The following is a 16,173-nucleotide window of genomic DNA, read 5'->3' as shown; positions in this document are numbered from 1 at the left end:
TAAAGCTTATGAAAAGCTTTGTATAAAGGTTTGAGACATAATTATAATGTTTTCATGAGCGTTTTAAACACAACCATTATTATTTACTTTATTGCAGTCCTATTTCTAAAAACAAGTTATTGATAAAAAAAAACAAAAAATGAATCATTTGTACCTCCATTTAAATTTTTCTTTTTTTTTTTTACAAACAAGAGATTTAGTTAATAAGAGATACTTATTATGATAATATGCTAAAAGAAATGGAGCAACCCGTATATTATACCGTAACCCAAATATTCTCACACCAAAACATTTTTTTCAAAACAAGTTTTTCTCATTGAACAAAAAAATATCAATAAGTTTAAAATAGAAAATTCAATTATAAATAATCACTGTCACTATCTTCCGAGCTAGTTTCACTGTTTAAATTAATCAGAATTTGGGGTATCTCTTCAATAATGACTTTCCTATCATACCAGTCCTTGATTATTTTTTCAGTGTGGCAAACCTTAGCGTTCCATACTTCTGGTGTACATTTCTCTAATGATTTTTTCCACATATCCAGTACATTTTCATCTTTATGAAAATATAAAGAACTTGTGTCTTTATGAAAGAACTATTTGTAAAACAGAAAAAGGTTTGGCAAAAAACTATTTCAATAGAGCTTCAACCAAACACAAAACATAACAATGAACAGTAAATAAGAAAACAAAACAAATCAAATTTCTCTAAAACTCTTTGGCAAGGCAAAGCAAAGTCAAGAACATAAACAAACATGGTGTGGTTGCAGACGAAGATCTAAGATGTACAAAGAACTTTCCACAAAATGTACTTAACATGAGGTGTTATTACAGAAAATTCTAAATTAAAACTTGTTTTATTTACAAGCCGTGGTTTCCTTTGTTCATTAGAAGAAAGTTATTTTTTTAATATCTAAACCTAAAACATATATTATACCAGTATATTTCTATATAAAAATGTATTATATTTAGTACATTTTTGCGAAAACGGGCACCCTCCCGGAAGGAAATAATCGATTTTAAAACCCGACGGGGAGCCAATGATGTTGAAAGTTTATCATAGATATGCGATCGATTGTTTGTCCTTGTCTAACTCATAACTGTCGCTCCGACCGTAGGTCGAGTGTTTTGAAGACTTACGTTCTGTGCTCTTTCTCATTTGATTTGTCTAAATTAGAAAGAGATCGGATGAGAAACAATTGTGTTGAGTTGAATGATAGTTTAGTGACGTGAACGCAAAGATCCATTGATCCAACTATAAGTAGTTTTTACTACAAGAGCAAATTAGCCACATACAACTTTACCATCTATGATGTGGGAAATAATAAGGGTCATTGTTATACCTGGAACGAATCGATAGCAAGAAGAGGACCTAATAAAATATCAAGTTGTCTGCTTGACTTTATAAAAAAGCAAGTTAAAAATGAAGTAGAGAAAATTATATTTTATTCGGACAATTGTGGGGGATAAAACAGAAACCGGTTTGTCTTCAGTATGTTTGCTTATGCCTCAAAAACTTTTGGGATACAAATTTTGCATCGTTCTTTAGAAAGGGGACACACTTAAAATGAAGACGATAGCATGCATGCTGTTATAGAGAGTGCCAAAAAACCTCAATCCAGTATATTTACTTCAGCTCAATGGATTATGCTTATTAAAATGGCCAAGGTAACTGGCCAACCCTATGACGTAAAAGAAATGTCTCAAAAGGATTTTTACAATTTTTAGGATATTACTCTTACTAAGAACTGGGCGACAGATGCGAGCGGAGAAAAGTTGATGATTAGCAAAGTCAAGCAAATTAAATTTCTAACAAGTCAACCCGACATTGCTGAATTTAAAAACCATTATACAGGGGAACCACAATCTAGATGCTTAAAAAAAAGGCTTAGAACAGCTAACACTACCACAAATATTCCGTTTCTTTACACGGAACCTCTTTCAATAGAAACTAAAAAGTTAATGGGTTTGCTAGAGCTATGTAAAAGCAATGCAATTCCTTCTATCTATCATCCTTTCTATAATTCTTTAAAAGCAAAAGACCAAGGAACCAAAAGAAGTAGTAAAAGCGCCCAGAACACTACACAAAATCATGATGAAAATAAAAATTTGACCGATTCGGAGTGATTATGATTTTTTTAATACCTAGATGTATAAAAGCATATTTGTTTACACTCAAGTTCAATATGCTTTCATTTTTTATTTAAAAAAAAATTAAATATAGTATGTCAAACAAACTAATTCGATTTTTCCTTAATACTCTACAACGAACACTATAGTAAGTCGTTAAAAAATACACAAAAAAAAACATAAAAACACATTATTTGCGGTTCTTTATTGAAAACGAGCCAAATCTAGAACACTGAGGAAAAAAACTGCGATATTTTGTCTGATAAGAAAAATATTAATGCACAATAATTAGCAAATAATTTAAAATTAATTTTTCTCAAAACTAAAAATAATAAGTTACTATAGTTTTCGTTGCATGAGTCGATATGACGTTTGACAAAATATGACGTATTGTTGCCATCAGTGCTATTTTTATTGTTTTTAATTATTAAATAAGGTTTATTCATTAACCGGTTTAAAAAAATATTCATCTAAAATTAATGGGAGACAATCTGCATTTCAAAAGTGCTATTGAAAATAAAAGGCGAAAAATACTGGTATAAAAATTTTAAATAGGCGTGTCAAAAGTTCAAGTAATAAAATACAATGAATATTATTTTTCCGTGATTACTTAATTAAAAATTGAAACTTTCAACGCATTCATGGCACCCTATTTTAAAGCTAAAAAAATTATTTTTTTCTATGAGTATAAATCGAAAAGTAGCAAATACAGTACAGTTATTCTCAAAATATTATTTCCTATCGAAATACGTAATAATATGCCAAGTGTCCCATTTCAAATAAGCCAAATTATATTTACCAAATTAAGTGTCCCCTTTTTCCTGTGTCACCGGTTATAAATAGACATTAAAGAATACTTTATATAGTACGTCCAAAAATACATATTTTTCTGTAATAAATAAACAGCTTGTAAAGTACGCACACTCATTTTAACATCGCTGCAAATAGTTATTGGAGTTTAATGATCCAGATCTAAAAGTTATACAATCTTTTTAGATTTAAACAACTATAGTTTTGACTTAATCGATAATAACAACACTAAAACTAATAAAAAAGCTGATTTAGTGGGTCTCGTCGTTGCACAGTTCTGTGTCCGAGCTATAGGTAAAGAAGCGTTAGATTAGTTATGGGTCTTAATTCATTTTTCGGAGTAGAATACTAAATAAAAAAAGACTGAATTTGTAGATATTCATACTCATGAAGAATCTGATGATCACTTTGCTATTAGTTAAAGAAAAATATATACACAAAACACAAATCTCTTCTAGCATTTCATTAAATCTACGTGTACGAGTCATAAATCACACTTACCTAACATGACTTTCCCGCCTAATAGATAGATTCAAATCCACCGGTCCCATAACATATTTATTAATAAAGGCGTATCGCATCAATAGGGTATTGCCCATAGATACACTCATATGGAACACTAAGTACATGCAAAAGAAGACGTAGGCCATTCCTATACTACTTAGGAAAGTTAACCAGGTCCAACTTAAATCAGAATCCAATACCAGCGCTATCACCGTGTAAATGTTAACGATAATCACCAGTAAGGTGAGCAAAATCGATGTGATCTTATTTGCTCTAAAAAGATTTTAAAAAAATAGTCAATGTTCACCTTTAGCCTGTATAATTGTGATGTTTTTTTTTCTACTTACAAGCTATTCGAAAATTCTCCCATTATCTGAGGATTACTGGTGAACGCGATGATGGGTATGGCGGCAAACGGCAGTTGTATACTCATTACGGCATTAAGAATGTCATTCATGCGCGTTAAATCTCCGATGTTACTGAAAAATGCGAGTAGAAATGTCGGAACGATAGCGATACTACGGGTGAATAGGACTCTCTTCCATCTGGCCCATTGGAGATTTAGGAAACCTTCCATGGCGAATTGGCCCGCGTAGGTCCCTAAGAGTAAAGATAAAAATTAATTTAAGAAAATTTACAGGTGTTTTTGACTGTTCAGGTTCTAGGAATCTAACGACACTTTTACAATAAAAATTAGATCCTAAAAATATCTTTTCCCTTTGAAATGATTTTTAAAAATGTTAATAAAAACTAGGACCGTTTTTGTGTATGAATTTCCTAATTTTATTTAAATAAAAGCTGCAGAACGTTTCAAAGAAACTTTTAAAATAAAAATTAAAGCATCAAAGGTGGAGTTAGGACTCAAGTTTCATTCTGAGACGGTATAACTCTGTTCCACCCTCTCTACGTCAGACATAATTTATTATTATATTACTGATTTATGGCAAATTACTGTGAAATTTTAAAATTCCAAGTTTCTTATTTATGAAAGGCGCCCTTTTTTGCCCTAAAATACAACTGAGCCCAAGTGCCTGGAATAAAGCAATAATTTAGTCCAGGCAGTCATTTTCCAAGAGTTTTGTACTTTTTTAAGAAGATATCTGTACAATTCTTACCCTTCAAAAAGAATTCAATCCCAAGTATCTGAAATAAAAAATAATTTATTACAGGCACCCTTTTTTGCCTTTAGAATTTTACTGAGCTCAAGTGCCTGGAATAAATAATTTATTAACATGTTTTCTGGATATTTCTCATCTTCAAATTATAACTCAACCCCAATTGCCTGGAATAAAGCAATTATTTAGTCCAGGCAGTCATTTTACAAGAGTTTTGTACGATTTTCAGAAGAGATCTGTACAATTCTTACCCTCCAAGAAGAATTCAACCCCAATTATCTGAAAGAAAAACTAATTTATTCCAGGCACCCTTTTTTGCCTTTAGAATTCAACTAAGCCCAAGTGCCTGGAATAAATAATTTATGAACATGATTCCTGGGTATTTCTCACCCTCAAATTACAACTCAACCCCAATTATCTGAAATAAAGCAATAATTTAGTCAAGGCAGTCATTTTTCAAGAGTTTTGTACCCATTTAAGAAGATTCAAGAAAAATGTAACCATAAATGTCTGAAATAAAGAATAATTTATTCCAGGCACCCTGTTTTTGCCTTTAAAATTCAACTCAGCCCAAGTGCCTGAAATAAATAATTTATTAACATGTTTTCTGGATATTTCTCATCCTCAAATTATAGCTCAACCCCAATTGCTTGGAATAAAGCAATAATTTAGTCCAGGCAGTCAATTTTCAAGAGTTTTGTACTATTTTAAGAAGATATCTGTACAATTCTTACCCTCCAAGAAAAATTCAACCCTGAGTATCTGAAATAAAAAATAATTTGTTCCAGGCACCCTTTTTTGCCTTTAGAATTTTACTGAGCCCAAGTGCCTGGAATAAATAATTTATTAACATAATTTGTGGATATTTCTCACCCTCAAATTACGACTCAATCCAAATTGCCTGGAATAAACCAATAATTTAGTACAAGCAGTCATTTTCCCATAGTTTTGTACCCTTTTAAGAAGATATCTGTACAATTCTTAGCTTTTAAGAAGAAGTCAACCCCAAGTTTCTGAAATAAAAAATAATTTATTCCAGGCACACGTTTTTGCCTTTAGAATTCAACTGAGCCCAAGTGCCTGGACTAAATTATTTATGAATATAAATATTGAAAGTGTTAGTTGAAATATAAAACATCTTTAACTTTAAAAGTGGATCGTGGAAAACCCAAAATCTCAACGTTCGTAGTTCCTTTCATTGTCTATCGCTTTAGACCTTTTGAATTTAATGAAATTAAATAAAATAAGCAGAATTTTCATGCCTGGAAGTACTTACTTATTTACTAAGTAAATTGTCATAATATTAAATATTTGTTTATATTCTGATGCTGATTTATCCAATAAAATAAAGAATGCTTACCGGTCATAGTAGAACTTTGTCCGGCAGCAAGAATACCCACGGCCCAAACGTACATGGCGGCAATACCATAGGTACATCCCAAAAAAATGCCTCCTTTATAGAGATCCGCCTCTACATACTTATCGGCCTCCTCACCCGTGTTCGGGAATATCGTTTGATTGATGGACGGGTATTTTAAACATTCTTGGTGCTAAAACATTTGTAGAATACGTATAAATTGATCCCAGAGTTCACATTAAATTACGAGTGGCAATTCTTACAGGTTATAGAAAATAACTTGATTAATGGAAGTATTGATATTGATTTAACCAAAGATATTGATATTCCATCTAATAATCATTCCGCAAATTTTAAAGGCTTAATCGTTTCACAGAAAATACTATCTGTTAATTACCAGAGTTGTTGGGTTTTAAAAACTAAACTACAAAAGTTTAAGTTAAATAGTAGTAGCGATATAATGTCTCTTTCTTAATCATGATGCCTGTTTTTGATCAAGAGTTTCATGTAGGTAGGAGAATATTTAGAGTGGATAGAAACCAAAGCCTCAAAGCAAGGAGCTGGAGTATTGATAGCTTTGAGTAAAAAATTTACTAATAAAAAATTTAATATATTAGACAGTAATTTGTGTGTTAAATGTGTTAAAATTAGCTTTGATGAGAAAGACTGGCTATATGTTATAGTTGTTTAGTTTGTACCGGGTGTAGGTTGACAGTGTACCAAAAATCTTAACAATGTATTAAAAAACTTCTTTTAGAATGTTAATGCTTTATTTTAGGTGATTTTAATTTTCATACCTTTGTAGTAAATGTTTAATATAAATCTATACAGGTTTCTTCTTCTAGCTATAACTAAATCGTTCAATGTTTTATTAGATTTAGTTATAGTTAGCATCTTTGGTGAAAATCTGTGATGACCCTGTGAATCATTGCCATACTTATCTGTATATTGAAGTTGATCTGTATATGATAGTTGAAGAAAGATTTTTTATCAATTAAAAAAAAAACTTTAATTTTGGTGCAATAAATCAGGCAAAAAATCAACTTAGACATAAAAAGATCATACGATGAATACTTGAAGAGGGTAGAGGGTTTTGGTCATACATTCGCTGTCAAAAATGCATGTCATATGTTTCTCTAACGATATGTCAGTAACTGATACAACAATTATTGCTTACTGGTTTGCCCAATATTTTAGTTCAGTTTTTATTAATGATATGTCCATAAATCCCAATAAAATGTCTCAAGGGTAATAGATCTGTTGGACCTATTGGACTGCCGGGTTATATCATCATTTATGAAAGAATTCACTAGTAGAATCACATATCCAAAATTAGTCTTTAAAAACTTTAACCTATCCAATAGTTTGGCGAAGAAGCTATATCTGAATACCAACAAGGGTTTCTGCCTAGTAAATCCACATTTTCCAATTTGTGCAGTTTGTTCACAAGGCATTTAATGAACAAAAACCCATTCTTCAATAATAAAAGCTCTAGATCAGAATAGTGTCAGCAATATGCTGAGTCAAATCTTATTTAATCCTTAGGGAACAATTTATAGAGGGTAGGGCGGTAAAATCTGCGTTTTTACCAGTTCCTCTGGAGTCCCTCAGGGTACCAAATTAGGACCTCTATTTGCATTAATAAATTTCAGTTGCTTGAACATCTCAGAGATTACTTGAAAAATAATTTGAAGGCTGTTGTTGACTGGTGTAACACAAATTCAATTACATATAATATTAAAAAATGCTGCTCTATGTCTCTTAGAATCAATAGGACTGTAATACGCTTAACAATTCACAAAATGAGAAAGACCTGGGTGTGATAATGGACTGTAACCCGGCCTTTACTGATCATATCGTAAATGAATCCCATAGGATAATGAGTTTCATCATCAGATCTTCCAAAAGTTTTAATGTTGAGTGTTGTCTGAAACTTTTTGATTGGTTAGTATTAAAGGTACTCTTTTTTGCCCTAAAATACAACTGAGCCCAAGTGCCTGGAATAAAGCAATAATTTAGTCCAAGCAGTCATTTTTCAAGAGTTTTGTACTATTTTAAGAAGATATCTGTACAATTTTTACCTCCAAGAAGAATGTAACCTTAAATGTCTGAAATTAAAAAGAATTTATTCCAGGCACCCTTTTTTGCCTTTAAAATTCAACTGAGCCCTTGATAGGTTAGTATTACCTAAATTGGAGTATGGGAGTACTATATGGTTGCTCCAATATGAGATGTGGATTAAAACCATAGAAAGTATACAACGCAAGTTCTTGAAATATATGTACTGTAAAAAATTTGGATATCATTCATAGCAATATTTTTGCGAATATTTGGGAGCTTATCACTAGAAAACCGACGGCTTAAGACTTGTCTTGTACATACGTAGAAGGTATGGACAAATAAAATTAATTGTCCAGAATTTTTGTCATTGTTTTCGTTTTTTTGTAAATAATGGAAATACAAGACAAAAAAAGGATTTTCACTTGAACAAACATTTATAAAAATTCACCCGGTTATAAAATGTGTTAATATGTATGCTTGTGATTTAGACTTAGATTTAATGAGTCTGATTTTTTTTACGAAAATAATTGAGGATAGGCTTTATGCTGCTATAGATAGTACCACACATTTATCACTTAATAGTATGTATGTAAAATTTAATTAATTTTTTCTCAACTACTAACATTGTTTGAACTAATTGCTTTTATTTTTTTGTATTGGGTATTTTATAGTTTAATATCTGTAACTGGCCTCTGGTACTGTAAAAATAAATAAAAAATACTGCGGATACTTACAATTTCTTTATTTGTTTTGTGAAACAATCCGTGAGCAAACACGGCAACGACAAACACGTTGATAACGAAACTGACGAATAAAGCGATGCACGATTCGACGAAGAAGTAAAAATTGGCGTCTCGTACTTTGTCTCGCTTCGTCCGATCGACTGCTCTAGATTTCACTAGGGCCGAGTGCAGGTAGAGATTGTGCGGCATGATTACTGCTCCTAAACAATTATTTTGATATATTATTATATTCATATACAATTCAAGGTCCGCATATGTTAAAGTAAATATACAGGCCTTTTAATGTAGCACCTGTTCCTATTATGTTATTGATGATGATGTCTTAGGATCATTGGATTTGGAATGATCTTAATAGAGTGGTTTGCAGAAATACATTTTCCCTCAATAGACATAAAATATGTGCCTTAATGAATTTTATTTACATTGAAGAAAAATATTCATAGGCATGTGTACAAGATTGATGATTCTCCTTTCTGTGCTACCTCTAGCTATATAATTGATGCTGGTTTAAGCTTTGCTGATCATATTAGAACCAAAGTTAAAGAAGCATATAAAGTTTTGGAGTATGTTGTTAGAACCACTAACAATTTTAACCAAAATATTCATGTTAAGTTATTTGAAAGTTTCATTTAGCCAAACTACTACCCAGTTACTACCCAGAAAGAGGCTTTGATAATTAAACTCTTCTTCATTGTTTAAGTATTTATCTATGAATAAACACATGTATCCTTTTTCTATTTAAAATTATTAGAAATGAGGTGGATTGTCCCAGAAATTTAGCTGATATTAACTTTTCATTTAATGCCACAAGTACTAGATCAAGACAGTTTCACATTAATAGTTTTAAGGCTTCACCTGTATATAAAATATATTCCTTATGTAATAAATGTGGTTCTGATATTTATCAAATTTCTCTGAATCAATTCGAAATTAAAATTACTAATAGGCTTTATAAACATCAATCTGCAACGTTATCTTAAAACTTTGTGTTGATTGTCATGTTATTTTTTTGTACTAAAAGCTTTTTAGTTGTTTATTATTTTAGTGCGAAGAGCATGTATCAAAGCACCCGGATATTTACTCCTCTATGAAAGTCACAATCAAACAGGATGACTTTAGAAATGCATGGAGTCGTGAGGTGTGGCCAACTGGGGCCATAATCACCAGGTTTTTTGTAAAGAAAAGGGTGCTACCAACTCAGGCGGATCCTTAGATCAGACGAAACATCAGGCTACCACTCTACATTTACAAGTCTACTATCAAAATGTTCGTGGCCTCAGAACTAAGGTTAGTGAACTCTATACTAACTTTTTAGCTGAAGAATATGATATAGTCACTTTAACCGAAACCTGGCTCACAGATGGTTTCCATGATGCAGAGCTGTTAGACAACAGATATAGTATAATGAGAAGCGACAGGAAAGATGGTCGAAGGGGAGGTGGGATTCTTGTAGGAGCTAAGAAAAACTTGGACATGAAGCTCGTCCCCATTAATATCCCTGAGGATTCTAGTCTTGAGTGCTTACTGGTTTTATTAAAAAGAAATATTTTTATTTATATGCAGTCTATATTCCACCAAATGCAAATGTTGATATATATGTGCAATTTTTTAACCTCTTTGAATGTATCTTAGATAAGGATGTAAATATAATTATCTTAGGAGATTTTAACCTACCATTCTACCAACCAACTACTAACCTACCAACTACCATTCTATGTAACAGAAGGCTGTGAGAAAAGTAAGTTGATAAATAACTTTTTAAATTTTTATAATTTAGACCAGCATAATAATGTCTTTAACAAAATGAAAAGAAAACTGGATCTTGTACTATCTAATATGCAAATAACTAGTTTAGAACACTGTGGTAATCCAATTCTTGATGAAGATCAGTACCATCCTGCTTTAAGTATGGTTTTACCGATATCTTTGAATCACATAAAAAATCATCATTACATTAACTATGAATATATTTATGACTATTCAATGGGCGACTTTTATAGGTTGTATACATTATTGAGGGAAGTTAATTGGGCAGAACTTGAAAGGGCTGACAATGTTGACATGTGCACTCATGTGTTCTATCAAAAGGTTTATGAATGCTTAGACCTGGCAATACCCAGAAAGAAAGTTAAAATAGGCACTCGAAAACTCAAAAGTTTTCCAAAATACTTCTCTCAAGAACTAAAGAAAAATATTAAGTTAAAGACACATCTGCATAAACAAATTAAAAAAGGCACTGCCAATTTTCAAATTAGGAATGAATATAGCAAAATTAGAAGTACAGTGAAATATCAAACTGCACATGAGCTTCGAACTTATCATGAGAATATCGAGAGAAATGTCAAAACTAACCCAAATAGCTTTTGGGATTTTGTCAGGTCTGGGCGTTTAATACCTGGTGTTCCGGCTGAGGTATGCTATGGGGAGTGTACTGTTAGCGGTGCTCAGGAAATAGCTGACACATTTGCATTATATTTTAGCTCAGTATTTCAACAGTCTGAAAAACCTAACTTTGATAAATCTAGTGGCAACTTTTCATTCTCCAAGATCTCTGAAATGCAAATTCAAGCAACCATTAAGAGATTAAAATCAAAAAAGGCCACCGGCAATGATAGTATCCCCTCATACATTTATAAAGGTTGTTCTGATATCTTGTGCACTCCATTAAAAACCATTTTTAATTTGTGTCTAAAAACAAACACATTTCCAGAAGTGCTTAAATATGCTTTGGTTACTCCAATCCTCAAATCAGGAGATAATTCTTTGGTTGACAACTACAGACCAATTAGCGTTCTTACTTCTCTAGCAAAAATGTTTGAAAACATTTTATACCAAGATATTTTGAGCTCTTTCATGAATAAATTCTCAATAGTTGGTCAAATCTGGTAGAAAACAACATGGATTTCTACCAGATGCCTCAACTGTCACCAACCTCAGCACTTTGACTGAGGCAGCTGCCAATGCAGTAGATAGCCAAGAGCAGCTAGATGTTGTCTTGACAGATTGTGCAAAGGCTTTTGATCGGGTTGACCAGGGGCTGTTGCTGAATAAGTTGGGCAAATTTGGTTTCTCGCTGAAGGCATGTAGGTTTATGGTATCTTATCTTACCGGAAGGCCTCAGCAAGTTAAAGTTGGTAAAAAATTGTCAAAAATATATATAGTAACATCTGGGGTGCCTCAGGGCAGTAGCCTTGGGCCTCTCTTATTCCTAATTTTTCTGAACGATTTGCCAAACTGTATAAAGCATGCTAAATGTCTCGTGTTTGCTGATGATTTTAAATTATTTATGCACATAACATCTCTTATTGATTGTCTTGAGCTGCAAATTGATTTGAACTTGGTGGCCCAGTGGTTCAGAGAAAATAAAATGTCATTAAACATAGATAAATGTCAAATTCTAACCTTCACAAGAAAAATGCAATTTATAAATTTTGATTACAAAATTGATAACTTATCGTTAACTAGGAAAAGTAAATTTAGGGATCTTGGAGTCTGTTTTCAAACAAATTTCAAATTTAAGCAACACTATGAAACTATTGTAAACAAAGCATATAAGCTTACATATATACAAAACATTTTAAAGAAATAAAATCAATAATAATTCTGTACAACTCATTGGTCAGACCGATCTTGGAGTATGCCTCAGTTATCTGGGCACCTAAAGCAATGGTGCATATTAATATGATTGAAAGGGTCCAAAAAAGATTTTTAAGATACCTGTACTTAAGAGCACATAGTGCATATCCTTATATGATCTCCTATAATAGTATGCTAATTGAATTTAAAATGGTACGATTGAGTGTTAGGCGTAATATGAATGATGTCTTATTTATTTACTACATAACTAACAACTTAAAATATAGGAACTGTTCTTTAATTAATCATCTATCATTTGCTGTTCCTAAAGTCAATTTGAGAATAAGAAATAACAATCTTTTCCAGTGTTCACCCTCAAGTTGTTCGCCATTTAATAGAATGATGCAAGAATGTAATAATTATATACAAAAATATGATATAGATCTCTTTAATATTAGAATTCGCCAAATTAAGACTGATTTTGTATCCTTGTCTGATTGATCATTTACTTGTTAATCTGTTCTTTTTGTTTTTGTTTTTAATTGTAAGTAGGTGTATTTTATTGGATGTTATTAGTTTTAGTATAGGTTTAGTTTCATCATTATTATTAGTTTCCCTTTTTCTTTCTGTAAGCCAGTAAGCACTCCCACATATAATTACATTTCAAATGTGTATTTTTGTATAGTGTATTTTGTATATTAAAAACTGTATTTTTGTATAGTTTTTAATTTATTTTTATATTTTAAGTTTAATATTTGTAACTAGCGTAATTGTTGTTGATACTGTAACAAATAAATAAATTATGTTGCAACAACAAGAAAAGGATACCATAGAGAGAAGAGAATTTTAACATGGAAATTTTATAAAAAATGCGTTTTCCTTCAGGGCCCTATCTCTATTTATGACAGAGGTATATCTTTGTTCTACCAAAAACTGTATTAAATTAGTCTCAACTATCATGTCTCTTAAGACTTTTACATATTTAGACAAATACAGAACTTTTAAAGACTCTCTATTTATAAAATTTTGGATAAGGAAACTTACCAATGATTCCAATAGCCTGGAGAAGAGCACCCTTATCACATCCACTACACCAAGGAATAAACATTCCCTCGATAACTCCAAAAGCGTTCGGTTTGGAGGTTACATACTCAAATCCAAATGTCACCCCCATAATTGTAATGAGTAAACCGAAGAAGAATTCCAGTTTCCTCAGTCCATATTTGTCAAACATTAAAAATGTAAAAGTGTCTAAAATCGTTATCAGAACTCCACCATATATGGGGATCCTATTAAAAAAAAATGGTAAAAAACTGTTTTTTTTTTCAGGAGAAGAATACAAACAACAAGAGTAAGAAAAAACATACTTACTTTGTGCCGGACAACAAATAGATTGCAATAGCGGTACCAATAACCTCCTGCATATCTGACCCAATAATAGCTACTTCTACCATAAGCCATATAATTAGTCTCGGAACATTTTTGTATTGCCTATAGCACATTTCCGCTAAATCTAGCCCAGTTACTATACCTATAAAACAAAAATGGATATTAGCATATTATTTAGAATCCATTTTACATTATGAATTAAAACAATAAGGCACAAGTAACACTCAATCAATATTGCCAAGAGAAATCATGATGAACTTACAGAACCTTAAATCCAAAAAAAGTATTTTATTTAACTTACCTAACCTGACAGATAATCTTTGCATAAATAATCCAAGCATAGTAGCCAACAGTAGCATCCATAATAAACTGTATTGAGCCACTGTACCAGACTGTAAGTCACTTTCAATGTTCCCCGGGTCCAAGTATGCAATTGACATAAGGAACCCCGGTCCCGTGAATGCCCATAGTTTTCTAAAACTAAACCGATCCTAAAACATGAACTACATTTATGAACTGAATTTTTAAATGAATTTTTAATGTACATGTTCCAGTTCAGGGATCTGAATTCTTTCGTCAGCAAAATAGGTCTGGGTCCCTGAAGATATCCGAGTGTTTTCACTAGGAATTATTGCCGACAAATCATTGGTTGATGCAGTTGGGGGGTATCCGTCATTTATATTACCCTCATTGGATTGGGAGCCATACGACTTTTGTGACATCTGGAAGAAAGACTTGATAGGTCTGGATATATTGCCTTAAGCTTTCTTAACTCAGCGAGACAGTGTCTTGGTTAGATTTAATGGTAATTATTCTTATAGTACATGTAACTCATAGAATTTGGGATTTTCCACTGATTAATTAAATAAATAAAACATTATTAAATCGGTTCTTACCTTGATTAAAGGTGGAGAGCTAAAGAGGCTTTTTATATAGATTTGTTCTTGTAGTCCTAACCTATATTTAATTTTACATAATATTAAATCTTAAATTAAACTATTAATAGCACAGTAAAAGACTATAATACGAGTATTTAATTCTAATCTGAGATTATAAATTATAATTATATTAGTAGATGATAATACCAAAGTAATGTAAACATGAGATTGAGGTTAGAATTGAGGAATATATAAATAAACACCTTATCACGCCTAACCTAAGTGCGTCTATTTTTCTAATAAGTAGGAGTAGGTTTCTGTAATTCGACATTAGCCATGTATGTGCCTTTCGAATTATTGGAAATTAGTTTCATGATTTAAAATTCCAGCAAGTATTAATAATAATTAAGTAAATAATTAAGACGTAGTAAAAAACAGCAATTTTATTACTATTTAAAAACATAAAAATGATTAAGATAGACATTTGACTACCGCTGTGGTGCCCTCTTTAATACATTAAGCAAACTGTTATTCAAATAGGCGAAGGTTTCTGTAATTCCAAGGTTAGTCATGTTAGTGTATTTTAAGTTTTTGAAAATATCGTTCAGGATTTCAAATTCCAGTAAGTATTAGTAATAATTAAGTAAATAATTAAACACTAGTAAAAACCGCGCTTTGATTATTAATTAAATAGCTAAAAATGAAAAAAAACAGGTATTTGACTACTGCAGTGATGTCCTCTTTATTACATCAATCAAACCTTATTTACATAGGCGGAGGTTTCTGTAATCCGGCGTTAGTCATATTAGTGTCTTTTAAATTTTATAATCTTCTTCCATGGCTTAAGATTTTAATAGCTATTAGAAATAATTAGTTAAATAATTAACTAATTATCAGAACTACATATTTGTGATTATTTAAATGCATAAAAAAGAAAAAAACAGGCTTTTGACTACTACTGTGTTGCCATCTTTCTGTTACTTGAAAAAACAATTGTTATTTAAATAGGAGATTCCTGTAATTTGAGGGTAGTCATATTAGTGTCGTTTGAGTTTTTATAATCAAGTTCCATGGCTTAGGATTTTAACAGCTATTAGAAATAATTAGCTAAATAATTAACCACTAGTCAGAGCAGCTTATTTTTTATTATTTTAATTACATTAAAATGAAAAAGACAGGCATTTGACTACTACTGTGGTGCCCTCTTTGCTATCCTTGAAAAAACAATTATTATTTCAATAGGAGATTCCTGTAATTTGAGGGTAGTCATATTAGTGTCTTTTGTGTTTTTATAATCAAGTTCCATGGCTTACGATTTTAACAGCTATTAGAAATAATTAGCTACATAATTAACCACTAGTCAGAGCAGCTTATTTCTGATTATTTAACTACACAAAAATAAAAAAGACAGGCATTTGACTACTGCTGTGGTGCCCTCTTTGCTGTGCTTGAAAAAATAATTGTTATTTAAATAGGAGATTCCTGTAATTCGAGGGTAATCATATTAATGTTTTTTGAGTTTTTATAATCATGTTCCATGACTTAAGATTTTGACAACTATTAACACTAGTTATTCAAATAATTAACCACTTATCAGAATAGCTTATTTCT

General features: G+C 31.4%; 2 protein-coding genes across 5 annotated transcripts; one reads left to right on the top strand and one right to left on the bottom strand.

The window, feature by feature from the left end:
• Positions 1–2,206: 2,206 nt before the first annotated feature.
• LOC126745514 (protein Malvolio-like) lies at positions 2,207–15,002 on the bottom strand. 3 transcript variants are annotated; one of them, XM_050453385.1, is made up of 11 exons: positions 14,826–15,002; positions 14,581–14,641; positions 14,230–14,406; positions 13,986–14,175; positions 13,667–13,826; positions 13,340–13,584; positions 8,711–8,919; positions 5,919–6,108; positions 3,791–4,043; positions 3,441–3,716; positions 2,207–3,287 (listed from the first exon to the last, which is right to left on the bottom strand). In XM_050453385.1, exons 1-11 carry the CDS (start codon positions 14,891–14,893, stop codon positions 3,263–3,265), a joined length of 1,854 nt encoding a protein of 617 aa, XP_050309342.1. In that variant the 5' UTR covers positions 14,894–15,002; the 3' UTR covers positions 2,207–3,262. The 3 variants fall into 3 exon arrangements, with proteins under 3 accessions (XP_050309342.1, XP_050309341.1, XP_050309343.1); XM_050453384.1 differs by having other exon boundaries at positions 2,207–3,227; positions 14,826–15,001; XM_050453386.1 differs by having other exon boundaries at positions 2,207–3,227; positions 14,841–14,998.
• On the top strand, positions 9,677–12,966 carry LOC126745517 (uncharacterized). Of its 2 annotated transcripts, none has more exons than XM_050453392.1 (2): positions 9,677–9,985; positions 10,035–12,966. In XM_050453392.1, exon 2 carries the CDS (start codon positions 10,523–10,525, stop codon positions 11,606–11,608), a length of 1,086 nt encoding a protein of 361 aa, XP_050309349.1. In that variant the 5' UTR covers positions 9,677–9,985; positions 10,035–10,522; the 3' UTR covers positions 11,609–12,966. The 2 variants fall into 2 exon arrangements, with proteins under 2 accessions (XP_050309349.1, XP_050309348.1); XM_050453391.1 differs by having other exon boundaries at positions 9,677–10,006; positions 10,080–12,966.
• Positions 15,003–16,173: the final 1,171 nt, after the last annotated feature.

Source organism: Anthonomus grandis, chromosome 16, assembly GCF_022605725.1.
Source record: "Anthonomus grandis grandis chromosome 16, icAntGran1.3, whole genome shotgun sequence".
NCBI classification, from domain to species: Eukaryota; Metazoa; Arthropoda; class Insecta; order Coleoptera; family Curculionidae; genus Anthonomus; species Anthonomus grandis.
This window is presented reverse-complemented; position numbering and strand designations above follow the sequence as displayed.

Coding starts and splice junctions, on each gene's coding strand:
- LOC126745514 (XM_050453384.1), bottom strand. CDS start 14,893: ATGTCGAATTACAGAAACCTACTCCTACTTATTAGAAAAATAGACGCA. Junction 14,176..14,229: donor AGATCCCTGAACTGGAACAT/GTACATTAAAAA, acceptor TTCATGTTTTAG/GATCGGTTTAGTTTTAGAAA. Junction 4,044..5,918: donor ACAAAGTTCTACTATGACCG/GTAAGCATTCTT, acceptor CTTTACTCTTAG/GGACCTACGCGGGCCAATTC.
- LOC126745517 (XM_050453392.1), top strand. CDS start 10,523: ATGAAAAGAAAACTGGATCTTGTACTATCTAATATGCAAATAACTAGT.